The sequence below is a fragment of the Leopardus geoffroyi genome, chromosome A3 (assembly GCF_018350155.1).
Source record: "Leopardus geoffroyi isolate Oge1 chromosome A3, O.geoffroyi_Oge1_pat1.0, whole genome shotgun sequence".
In the NCBI taxonomy this organism is placed as follows: Eukaryota; Metazoa; Chordata; class Mammalia; order Carnivora; family Felidae; genus Leopardus; species Leopardus geoffroyi.
The window spans coordinates 73,284,090-73,296,878 of record NC_059336.1 but is presented as its reverse complement, the minus strand read 5'-3'; the positions used below and the strand labels follow the sequence as shown (position 1 = coordinate 73,296,878).

Here is a 12,789-nt window from a genome sequence, read left to right as displayed (position 1 = left end):
GGTAAAACTTTCCCCGTGTTCCACATACACACAGATTATACACAATAGAGGGCATTTATCCAAAGTGCAAAGGACATTCACATATTTTCGCTATTCATAACCACCTACCCAGAGAGATTTAAAAAAAAAAAAAAAGAGCTACATAAAAATCAGAGGCTTATAAACAAATCTGCTCTTTGCTGAACATCATCCTACAGATAAAGCATCATGCGATACAGCACAATGAAATGGATCTATGGAACTTGCTAGTTCATCAACCCTTCATCAGCACTCTGGAATCAGAACTACAGTTATTATTTGTGGGCATTTACAAAGGTCATTTAAGAATATACTCATTCTCTGCAGAAAAGAACACTGTGCAGATTGGAAAAGGATAGGAAAAATGCTTTGATCACTGAATCAAGCTTTTCAAAGCAAAGCAACGGAACTTGCTATCCCTGGTGCCACATGAGTCTCGCTTTACTGCCCTCTTAAAAAAACACATCAGTTTCTGAAAACAGGAGTTATGGTATGAGAGAATAAAACAGAAAAGCAGTAACTTCTAAATCATTTTCCAGGAATACACATCAAAATACTGCTACAAAAATTATGATGTTCTTTATATCCCCATCTACAGCTGGGGATAGGGGAGCCCCTGCAATAAATTTCCCCATCTAGGCAGTGGTTAATGGGAGTGGCAACCAAGGCAGATCTCACAACTCCTGCCTGCTCCAGCCAAGGCACTACAAGGAAGGGACTACGACAGGGACAACTTGGATTCCCTAGACTTGGACGGTACCAGTAGCCAGCAATGGTACTAATCCTGACCTGTGGGTGCTCTCTAAGTTTCTAAAAGCATAGAAGGTAGATTTTCAAATGCAAAGCTAGTCCATACACAAACTCCATTCTCAGAGATCCTGGCTTAAAACGTACGTATTTTAATGATGCTGAATGATGCAGAGCTCACGGCCAAAGAAAACTACATACCAATGCTTTGCTTGCACTTCTACACCAGGGTTTTGGAGCCCCCAAACCTGCCCTAAATTCTGTCACTACACAGAAACTGTACATGCTGATGTGGGAGGGATTGCACCCCCCACCCCCAGTATCTATGGTTATACTAACTTTTTATTATTTATTTATTTTTAGAGAGAGAGAGAGAGAGAGAGCGCGCGCAAAGGGGAGGAAGGGGGGGACAGTGAGACAGAATCTTAAGCAAGCTCTATGCTTAGCTCAGAGCCCAATGTAGGGCTCAATCCCACGACCCTGGGATCATGACCTGAATCAAAATTGAGTCAGATGATCAACCAACTGAGCCACCCAGACACCCCTAGATGTACTTTTTTTTTAACGTTTATTTATTTTGAGAGAGAGAGAGAGAGAGAGAGAGAGAGAGAAAGAGAAAGTGAGTGTGGATGAGAGCGTGCATGTGAGCGGGGAAGAGGCAAAGAGAGGGAGACAGAAAATCCCAAGCAGGCTCCCTGCTGTCAGCACACAGCCCAATGAGAGGCTCAATATCATGAACCATCATGACCTGAGCCAAAATCAAGAGTTGGACACCTAACCTACCAAGCCACCCAAGCGCCCTGAGTTGTAGTAACTTAATGAGGCTAGAAAGAAAGGCTAAAACAGGAAGACTCAGCACAGCAGTCACAAAGAGACCTGCACATCATTCCCAGGATGTAAGAACCCAGCCAAAACCTTTCTGCACATAGGGGAAATCCCAGTAGGACTGAGCCCTCGAGGCATGCCCAGCAGTCACTGGTGCATGTTAAGGAGTGAACTACTTGTAACCAAGGGTGCTAATTTAGAACAAGTGCTAACAAAGCTCTAATGACCTAGTAAGACCATTTCCTGTGATTCTACTGGGAAGGACTATTATTTTACCCACTTACTTTTCCCATGTTTCTACTTATGAATCCACACATGTGTAAATGGAAAATAGGGAAACTCCAAATGGATTTCTTTCAAGGGCTCCTCTCGTCTCCTCACCTCCTGCTCATTTTCCAGCATTCTTGTTCCCAAATTTAACCTAGGTTTCACCATGCTGAGGTTCATAACTTTCATCTCATTAAACTTGCCTTTTAAGCAAGAGTATGGAATCCTACTGGCTCCCCGCTTCCCCCTATATGGGCTGAGGTTAAAATGAGTCATCGATGGTACTACAAGGGAAACATCAAGGGATAATACGGGGACCTCCAATGTGTGGAAGGCACAGCCCAGGCTACGGACATCTCCTGATCCCTCCAATGAGTAAGAGTCACTTGGTATTCACTACGGCACAACATGTGGCCCAATACAGCTAACTTCAGATCCCATTACTCTCCTCTATGTCCTGTCCGGGGACACAAATACCTCTTTAAATAAGCATCCTATCCAAATGGGTTATTAATGCTTGGGTGCCACTTGAAGAGGCATTCCTGTTTTCTGCTTGTCTGGCTCCAGGCAAATCCCCCAGAGACCTAGATTCATCAGAGTGGCACAGAAAACTGACAGACCCTAAGCTACACAGTTTAGGGGCTTTCCTTCTGAAGGTTTAGCTGCTGGAGCATATTGCAAGATTCAGAGTAAGACAGCAGCTGAATGGATATGAAGGATCGCTTCTGTCACACGCGATCTAAAGCGACTGCTATTAGGGCTGTATTACTTCTAACACACAGCCACACATTTGCACACAAGGTGTTGTGATGATTTCAGTCACATTCTTTGCACACGACCCGATCCCGTCCCCACACCCTCCGATACCCTTCCCCCAAGGCCCCTGCAGCTTCTCTTGGATATTCTTCATCCCATTTCTGCCTCCGAGTGGATTTAACCTAATAAACCAGAGAGAATAGAGTCTCACTGTTATTCTCCGGCAGAGAGAAAAAATGCAATGTGCTCCTGAACTCACACATGTGAAGGCAGCCAGATGCTTTTCTCCAACTAGCTTGGAGAGAGACTGCATTTTTCTGGCTAACTTTAGCTTTCCAAGTTTGTTTGTGCACATATCAGGGGAGCATGAAATAGTATGAGAATCATCAGATTAATACCACATGTTAAAACTCACAAGTTTGAAATCAGGAGTGCTGCTCTTGGCATGTTAGACATGTATTCAAGGAGCTTGTAAGATGGTTATTTCAAAGTCTTCAGTGAGTAAGAAACTCAGTCTGTATTTTTTAAATATTTGCTTTTTACCTAGATAGCCAGTTCCAGTACTCCTTAGTTCTTTCCTTCCATACCAGTAAGCGTGTATTACTTTAAATAGTTAAAACACGGCAGTAAATGCATTTACAATACAGAATATCCTAGGGTGTCACTGCCTTCGACAACTGAAATGTTCTAGATCTGCACTGTCCAACGTGGCAGCTGCTAATCACAGTTGGCTAATAGATGTGATAGAAGACAGAAGAACTACACCTTGATATGTACAAAAGAAATAGCCCCATGTGTGGCTAGGGTCCACAGTCATGGACAGCAGAGTTCTGGACTACTCTAGATTAGAAGAATCTAGTTATTCTAAGTGGTAGCTTGCAGGCTGGAGAACTGATGAGAACTGCCACACTGCCCCAGCAGGAAACAATGAACTTCTGGGCCTTGATTAATTTTATAATTCAAGGGCTCTTCTGTTAAGTGCTCTGGATCTCCTCAGAAGCAAGGAAGGGAGGCATACCTCCTGACAATCTTGCAGGAATTTCTGAAGATCCCGGTTGTCCTTCAAACGCATCAGAAGCTCGCTGGCTGCCTCGCGATTCTTCCTATGTCTGTTTATAATAATAACAAAAATAACTTTTAAAAAAGGAGACAGAGAATCTTGAAATACTGATTTTACAACTCAATGTCTTTCCCGGGTTTCTATATATGACGACAGCGGTATGCCTGTACGGTTTTAATTATGTCAAAAAGGCAAGATAAACAAGAGAATTTAGCATCCTCCAAATGAGTAAGCCACGGTACAAGAGACCAAAATACTGTCCAAGCCACAAAACAGGCAAAAGAGGCTGTCAAATGAGCCATATAAATCCAGTGCTTCCTAATCTGGTGCTGGGGGGAAAATGTGAGCATGTACTGTGTACAAATCTCCATTTGGGGCACTGAAGGAAAATTTGAAACTTACCTTTAAGACACTGGACTAAGAAATTATAGACAACCATACAACCGGCTTTAAATTAATGTCTCCTAAATAAATATTTTGACATCTTGAGAAAAACTCTCTCCAAATGACAATTAACCAAGAATGAAAATTTTGAGAACTGTAAGATTATTTATCTACTAAATCCTACTTTATTAACAGGTAAGGGTAACCAAGGTTTAATGCAGCTAAAGCACAAAATCTTAAGCAAAATTGGTAGGAGCTGCTGAACTTGGTGAACAGCAAGGGAAATGGTGTGCTCACTCCCCACCCTGAATGCCCACACTTCGCACACACCGATGAGGCTCCAGAACTTAGCAGCAGACTTCCCTCATGTGCCCGGTGGCTTAGGCTCACCAGAGACGGTGAAGAACAGCCATGTGAATACTGGGAGTGCCAGGAGAAGGATGGCCTTGACACAGTTCTGCGGCAACAGGGGAGAGCCACAGCACACCAAGAATCAAGCAGTGTCATTCTAATACGGCTTCCCTGATATTCCCGAGGAACCTAAGCCCAGCCAGCCAGTGAAGGACATTAACTGGGGGAGATGAGGACGCTGGGTTTCCATTCTGATTCTCAAAGTCATCTCCTGCTGCATTTGCCTGGGCAAGGTCTCTCTGGTTCAGTCCCCATGGAAGGAGGAGGAAGACCACGACCTGATTCTCTATGATGCCCGGAAAGAGCAGCTCAGGGAGCACTAGCTGCTGCCTTTCAAGAACCCTCCTTGGGAGCAAGAAACATCATACAGCCATGCCGTGAGTCACACAAGCTCTCAGTGAGTGCTGGTGGAACAAGGAACCGTGGCAACACTGCCGCTACCACGTGCCTGGGGAACGGAAGGAAGGGCTCTCAGCTCCTACAGGCGCCAGTGACTACAGAACAACTGGAATGATATGAGCTGAAGTAATGCTGCCAGGTATATGCTAGTTACATAAAATGACTTTCTAATTTTTTATTTTTAGTTGAAAGGGGTTTTATAGCTTCAGAAACAGGGATCTTAGTATGTTTAATCACTTAGGTAAAGTGCAAAAATAAGAAAACTACTTCTTAAATAATGCTAAATGGAAAGTGTATGCATGTTCAGTGGCACAATTAGAAAGCAGAAACGGAAATGGCAGGTGCTAGAGGTGAGATTCATGGCTGTAGCTTCTCTCCCAACATTTTTAACATTCTGTTGCTTTCATAACAAAAAATAAAGGCCAAATCCTCTTAACTGCAGTGATATCCTTTCTCGGATACCAAAAATTAAAAAAAAAAAAAATCATTTAAAGACTGTTAGTGTATTTGGGCTAAAGGAATTAGGTGTTTAAAAACGGGTAGGGAAGGAATGTCCAAAAAAAGTTTTTTAAATTCCCAAACCTCAAATTTCAGGCACTTTTTGTAGGGAGTTTTAAGAATATAAAGCCAATCCTTCAGGAGGAAGGTTAATTTGAGTTGGAGTCAGGCACAAAACCCAGGAGGTCCAGCCTTTACTCAGAGGTCTTGAATAAGGATCCTAGTCCTTTCCACAGTGTCACACCCAAGTGCTCAGAAAGCAAGGAGGAACCAGAAACTGGCAGCTATAGCAGGACATGCATCCTTGAAGCTCAAGGCAATAGTGGAAATAAAAATAACTTCAAACACTGAGAAGACTCACCGAGACAGAAACAACCAGACAGAATCCTGAATGTATCTTACATATTCAAGTCACACACATACAGCAGACTTCTGTCCGGCCAGTCTTTCTCTTCTAGTGGGACCAGGGAGAAGAGAAAAGCCAAATGGTGACTTAGGGCCCCGTGTCCAAATGACACAAATCTACGAGAGGACAGGATGATGGCTTTGGAGGGATATGCTTCTCATTGTAAAAAACAGTTACACGGGCAGTGGACATGGTTGCTGACTCAGAGAACCCTCGAGAGAAGTCAGTGTGGCTTCATTGCTCACCAGTGGTAACCAAAGGCGTTCAGAGAAGGCCTTTCAAGGCTGGATCATCAATTTAACTATAGGAAAGGACCATCTAAAACTTGGCCATAGTTTCCCATACTCCTAAGGGTACTTTTTGTTTGGGGCAAGGTTAAATCTCTTGCTTTGTTTCCATCTCTCACCTCCTATCCCTATAATAGGACTCAGAAGCTCCTTCATCCTCTGAGGCGGATGCTGGGTCTAACTCTGGTTCTTTTAAAAAGTAAAGAACCACAGGTGCCTGAGTACAACAGACGGGTAATATGTAAGCTTCTTTTCCCATTGAGATAGGGTCTGGCTTTATGAAGCTAGATCCCATTTTCTTGCTCACCCAGTACTGCAATGTGTCTGGAACTTCCTTGGAGCCAGGAAGCTCACCCAGTCACACCCCTGGGGCGGGCTTGGACAGCAGGCTACTTTCCACCCAGGCATGAGCACTTTAAAGGTCACTTGTACCCCACCCACATCTGTGAGGAGCCAGTGTCTTTGTTCTGGTACTTTTTCATTTCAACAAACTCAGTGGTAATCGACAAGATTTCCGGAACATAAGCACATTATAATGACTTTCGCATTTTATGAAAATAGCTTCACAACAGCATCAGAAAGTTTCTGGACAGGGGATGAGATCTGAAGATTTAGATATTTATACTTAGCTTGCGTCCCCATAGCACCTGGAATTCACATATTTGTGTATTTTGGTAACAGACAAGTATCCTCTGAGGTCAGTTTCTGATCTTGAGGCCTCTGGGGATATTAAAGTGAAACCAGAATTCATTTAACATCAGCTGAGGACAGCGTAGACCTCCTGAGGGCAGATCAATGGAAAGACCCTTCCCGCATCCATCTTTCTTATGTTTATGGACAGTATTTCCCATTTCTTGTGCTTTTTTTTTTTTTTTTAAGTAGGCTCCTTGCTCCATGTGGAGCCCAACAGAGGACTTGAACTCATGACCCTGAACTGAGCTCAAGAGTCAGATGCTTAACCAACTGAGCCACTCACATCCCTCCATTCATCCTCAAGACAGAAATCCTAAGAAGGCTTTGGAACCCCTGGAGCTCAGGTTCCAAATCAAGGGCAAAAGGAAGGTTAAACCGAGTGCTGCTGAAAAGTTCTGTCATACACAGGATTCTCCATTGACAACGTCACCTGCTTCCAACAACCCCTCACAGCTGCAGCACCAGGGGACGTATAAATACATGCAGGAAACTACAAGGCGGCTGCACGTCTGCCTCGAAGCACGTGTCCCTAACGGCCAAGCCCGCCTTCAGGAAACCAGCTGTGTGCATCTGATACAGATGAACATGAGGTATTATATTTACAAAATAACTGGAAACTTAACATTAGGAAGAAAGGAAATTCTTTTTCTCTAAGTTAAGAATACCTGGCCTAATTTTTATTTTTCACACTCACTCAAGGGTTTGGTGGAGGGATTTTTCCCCTTTTTTTGTAGCTACTTAAAAAGCAACAGACACAAAATTATAATTAATATATGTCATACCTTATTCAACAGTAGCACCCTCAGAATATATGGTTCAGGCTCTGAATCAGTGAAAGAGGCAGACTGGAAGTGCTAAAGCCAAAAGCTGAATCATCATGGGGAGGGAGTAATTTCCCCTTTCAACCCATATGATAAAACATTAATCTGGCCCAGGGTCTCAGGAGATGCTCTTGGACATGGTAAGCAAGGAAACGCTCTCAGCAAGAAGTTCTTCCTTTTCACTGCACTTGAAATTCAGAAAAGAAGGCTTAAGGAAGAACTTGCTTCTTGATGACATCAGTTTCACGATGAGCCCTTAAAAATCCAACCCAAACCGGGACCACGGAAGATTGACTGGAACAGAGGCTAGGCAGCAGATGGGCCAGACCAGAACCGGCCTGTGCTGGTACATCCAGATCTTGATCTGCCCTGACCTCGCACTTTAGTAACCACCAAGGCAGGGTAAGAATTAAGTTACAAACAGAGCGCATTGGCCCTCAGTCAGGGAGAAAAATCTTACAGAACTCCAAATAACTGAGTAAACAAATAAAAATTAAAGAAGAGCATCCAATCTTGGAGATGTCTTGGCAGAAGAGGAAAGGGGCTTTTCTCTCAACAGAAAAAAAAAAAATCCTATCAAGGTATTATCCAAGCCAATTTTCTGAGAAGGGCCTGATAACATTCCTTTGTGGCTGTGCCAGGTACGTAGGACAAGGAAACCTCACCCTCCCTCACTACTCCCTCCGAAAGGCTTCAGAGGAGTCCTGTGTGGATGAAGGTGAACATGGGCTTAGCTGGGGAAATGTGGCTCTCAGAGTCCCACCAGGTGACAGGCTATACATCAACTCTCCAAGGGCATGGCTCATATCCAACTGCTACTTGGCATCATGAGGGCTCTTACAACCCTTTGATTTAGTATAAGTTTGGCTTCTCACAGCTTCTTTTCTTTTGTGGACACCTGCACATGCTTGACCATAAGAACCACAGTGCCAGGTAGCCATGCAACTGCTCACTGATTTTCTGTGAGGTAGGGAGATTTTCTGATAGATTAAATTTTGCCAGCTGCCCATACTTCACTCACTGGGAAATTTATACCCACAGTCCCAAGGATGTCTGGCCAGTGATTCAGAGGCTAGAGAGTCCCAGGGTGCCAGACTCCCTCAGGAACCTCGGAACACTGTACCTGTCATCAATGGAGTCCACCTTCTCCTGGATGCGATCTGAGTTGATGTTTCCATCGCTCACCAGCCTCCGGCCTGTCTCCACGACAGCATTGATCTTCTCCTCATTGGCATCCATGGTAGTCATGAAGTCCTCTTGTTTTTTAATAGCTGCTTCAGCTCCTTCCAAGGTGGTAGGCATTTCAGTATGAGCCAAAACATACTCCTTTTTCAAAGAGAGAAAACCAAAATCACAGAAGGATGAAATATGAAATACAACTCATTTTCAGAATAATGAGAGCACTGTTTCCCATATCCTGGGTTTTTGTGTAACATACTTCATTACACTTGCTTCATTATTCTTAAATAAAATAATCTACTGAATCAGAAAAAAACAGAAGTTGGGAGGGGAAAATACCTAGTGGGACACCATAAGGAACTAAATTTCCTTAAGTGGTTCCATGTGCTAAATTTTTCTCTAAAGTGAGTGAGGACAGTAACCAAAGCTTTGTGCATCAGCCACCAGGGTCCTCTCATATGCTCATGAAGGCAATAGTGACATACTCTTCAAACGCTCTCTTAAAAAGACAGATTAACAACCCTGATGTTGGCCACCATCTTCAGCTGTTTTCTTTCCTGAGTTTCTGACTCAAAGTCCCTCTTATACTAGAGCAAGGAAGACAGAACCACTTACTCCTCCATGAAAAAAAAAACAACAAACAAAAAACAAAAAACAAAAAACTCAAGCAAACAAATAAAAAAACCAACCAAACAAAAAAATCCCTCACCGCACCTTTCAAACTGTCAAACTGGATTGCTCTCTCACAGAATATCGCCAACTGACATGATACCATGAGGACATACTATGAATGTAACAGACCCTCAGAAGCAGCGGAAACAGAAGAGGACTCTGCAGATGAGGTGCTCCCGCAGGGACCTGCAGCTCCCATCCCCTACACTGTGATGGCTTTCAACACCTTAGAAGTCGGGGAAAAGAGCCTCTCAGATACCCTTCTGCCTCCACACAGGGATGCTTTGAAGCAGCGGCCTGCTCTACAAGGAAGGAAGCAAAGGCAGTGAGGAGAGGTACCTGGTTGTTAAGGAAGGCCTCGGCCTGCTTCGTGTCCCTAAGGAACTGCTGGTAGGCATGTGACTGGGACAGGAGATTCTGCCTGTTCTCCCACATTTTGTGCAGCTCGTTCCACCCGGTGTCCAGGGCCTGCAGCCGCTGCCGCAGAAACATGTACTGGGCGTCGGTCTGTCCCTGGGTGACCATCTCGCCCATGTCCCTCATCTTCTGGTAGTCCTCCTCGTAGTTGTCGATCTCGTTTTTGATGTTCTCATGCTGCGTGAGGAGCTTCTCCGCCTCAGTCAGGGTGTTGGGCATGTCCTCAGAGGCGATGGCCGTCTGGGTCCGGGAGAGCCAGGACTGGAAGTCGTCCAGGTCCCGCAGGAACTGCTGCAGCTTGCTGGCCTCTCCCAGGGAGGCCTCGCGGTTTTTCAGGGTTGTCTTCATCTCCTCCCACACGTCACTGATCTCGGCCAGCCGAGACAGGATGGCCTGAGCCTGGTCGGGGTGCTCGGACTCGAGCTTCTCCGCCTCTTTCTGCAGGTCGCTCAGCTTTGCCTCAATGGCCACCAGGTCCCGCTCCATGCCGGTCAGCTTGCGCTGCAGGGCCATGACGCCGGCCAGGTCGTTGCCCAGGTCCTGGGTGGACTCGATGACCTTTGTCTTTTCTCGAATCCAGGATTTGGTTTCATTGCACTCAAGGTGGTAGTTCTGTATGCTCAGGGCAGAGAGAAGAGCGTCCTTCTTCCTGTCGACCAGCTCTCGGAACTGACTCCACCTGTGAGTGCAAGGCCATGGAGAGAGAGAGTCATGTAAGAGATAAGCTGACAGCCCACGGCTGGACAGTCACATTAACTGCAGTGGTCATTTCCTCTCTCAATCTCTTCTAGGAATACATGCTTTTTGGAAAATCATCTCACTCTGTATATGGATACCAAATATTATCAAAACAGCTCAGGGACACAATATAATCTGAAAAAAGCCAGTCATGAGAGGCACTTGTTCAAAGAGCTCCAATGGAGCTGTGACAGCAGCACATCTGTCCCCCAAAGAGTCAGTTACTTTTCTGTAACTGCATTTCTGCCATGTGCGTTTTACTCACCTCTGAACTGCAGCTAATGAACATTTTCCAAACCCAAAACCTGACAGCAACCTTCAGAGCCAAGGCCACCACAACCTAGTCAAATGTGTTTATGCAACAGAAAGATGACAAGGGGACAAAGGTCTAACTTGATAATCAGGACTTTCACTGACCAATTAGGTCTAAAACATGCTAAAACCCTGTCCCAGAAAGATTAAGATTAAAAGGGACAGTAGAGGTGCCACCTTGACGCTGTGGCGCTCCACTCTGGGCACAGGCCTCACCTTAACATCCTGACTTCTGATGCTAGGGGCTAGACTGCCTTGTATGACACCACCCCAAAAGATACTTCTTGCAAAACTAAGGGATGTTGTAAGGCACAAGCCAATGCTGTGACATCAGTGCCACAGTATCGGTGAACCTTTGTAGGAAATTCCTGACAGCAAGTCTCAGCAAGTGACCTTGCCCTCCCTGGCCCCACACACTGCTGGCTGCACGCTCACCTTGTGTTGAGTTTGTCCTGCTGGGCTTTGATCTCCTTCTCACTTGGGTGGCCACTGTGCATGAGCTGTCGTGCAATCTGGTTCACCACTGCGACCCGGGAAGCCTGGTTGTTCATTTCAGGCTCAAGGCTCTCAAATCTGGAAAAGCAATTGAACAGGGTAGGTCACCCTCTTGGTCACAAGTGGTGATGGGGGGCGGGTGGTGGCCTCAGCACTGCTGGCAGCTCTTGCACTCACCTGTGCTGGATGACTTCCAGGTCCTCCAGTTTTTCTGGGATCTGCATGTTGTTGAGCCACTGCTCCTTCTCGTCGATCCAGAGCTCACAGGCATCAGCCTCACTGAACATCTTGTACAAGGCCAGGGTGTCCTGCAGTGCCTGCTTCCTCAGCCGCGTCAGCTCTGCCACCTCCTTGTACCGTTCCTCGATGCCTGACAGCCGGCCCCTCACATCTGGAGACTCGGCATGCTCCTGGGGGAGGGCGCTGGCCTGCTCGTGCAGCGTGTCGATGGTGGGCCTATAGTTGGCGATCTCCTCTGCCACATCCTTGTGTTTCTTGACCAGAGACTGCGTGGAGTACTCGTCATGGCCCACGTCATTGCTGGAGACAATCTTGAGGATGTCCAGCATCCACGCGTCAATGTCGTCGGCGTCTGCCTGGAACTGGTGTAGCAGCGAGGCCTCCTCCAGGCGCTTCTTCCGGATGGCCGAGAGCTGCTCCAGGTTGGCCCACTGCTCCCGGATGTAAAGGATCCGCTCTCGGATCTTCTCTGACCCAAAGTGCTCCTCCGCGATCATGTCTTCACCTTCTTTGATGGCCTGCTCGAAATGGCCACTGCGGCCGCTCATCTCATCCTCGAATGCCCGGTGCTTGCTGAGCAAGCGCATGACGCTGGTCAGGTCCTTCCCATAATCGTCGGAGGACAGGATCTTCTCCTTCTCTCGTATCCAGCCCTCCTCTTCTGCCATCTCCCAGAAGAACTTCCAGAGGCGACGGGACTCTTCCAGCCGAGCCCGGCGTTCGGCTGCCAGCTGGCAGAGTTCTTGGTAACAGAACTCCATGTGGGCCACGCGGTCTCGGATCACCTGAGGGTCACAGGGCTTGTAACCTGTTTAATGTCAAGGAAGGAATGTGGGAGTATGACAGTTTAGCAGAGGTCCCTGTTCGTTCACAGGCAGTGAGCTATACCCATTTTCTCACCATGAGATTACCAGTTCCATTCTCACTGCAGAGCCAGATTATGAGGCAGGGGCAATGAGAAGTGTCATTTTTTGGCCCAAGTGCAAAGTCATTACTTATGAACCAAAAAAGGCACATAAATTATAAGAAAAAGGGCAGCTACATTTAATTGTTTTGCAAATATAAGGAACACAACCAAATCCTTCCAAACATCCTCTCAACAAGGATATGTACAACCAGATGTGAAAAAGCCATGAGATGCTTAAATAGCCACACCAGGGTGTT

The 12,789-nt window shown here is 45.9% G+C and overlaps 1 protein-coding gene across 5 annotated transcripts in view; it reads right to left on the bottom strand.

Annotated features, from left to right (window-relative positions):
• Positions 1-12,789, bottom strand: part of SPTBN1 (spectrin beta, non-erythrocytic 1) — a 200,441-nt gene that overhangs the window by 33,754 nt on the left and 153,898 nt on the right. For all 5 annotated transcript variants that reach the window (XM_045446057.1, XM_045446058.1, XM_045446059.1 and 2 more), the window contains 5 exons: positions 11,563-12,433; positions 11,326-11,463; positions 9,763-10,519; positions 8,696-8,898; positions 3,632-3,722 (listed from right to left, as the gene is read on the bottom strand). In XM_045446057.1, coding sequence (XP_045302013.1) covers positions 3,632-3,722; positions 8,696-8,898; positions 9,763-10,519; positions 11,326-11,463; positions 11,563-12,433 — 2,060 coding nt within the window. The remainder of the gene's footprint in view (positions 1-3,631; positions 3,723-8,695; positions 8,899-9,762; positions 10,520-11,325; positions 11,464-11,562; positions 12,434-12,789) is intronic.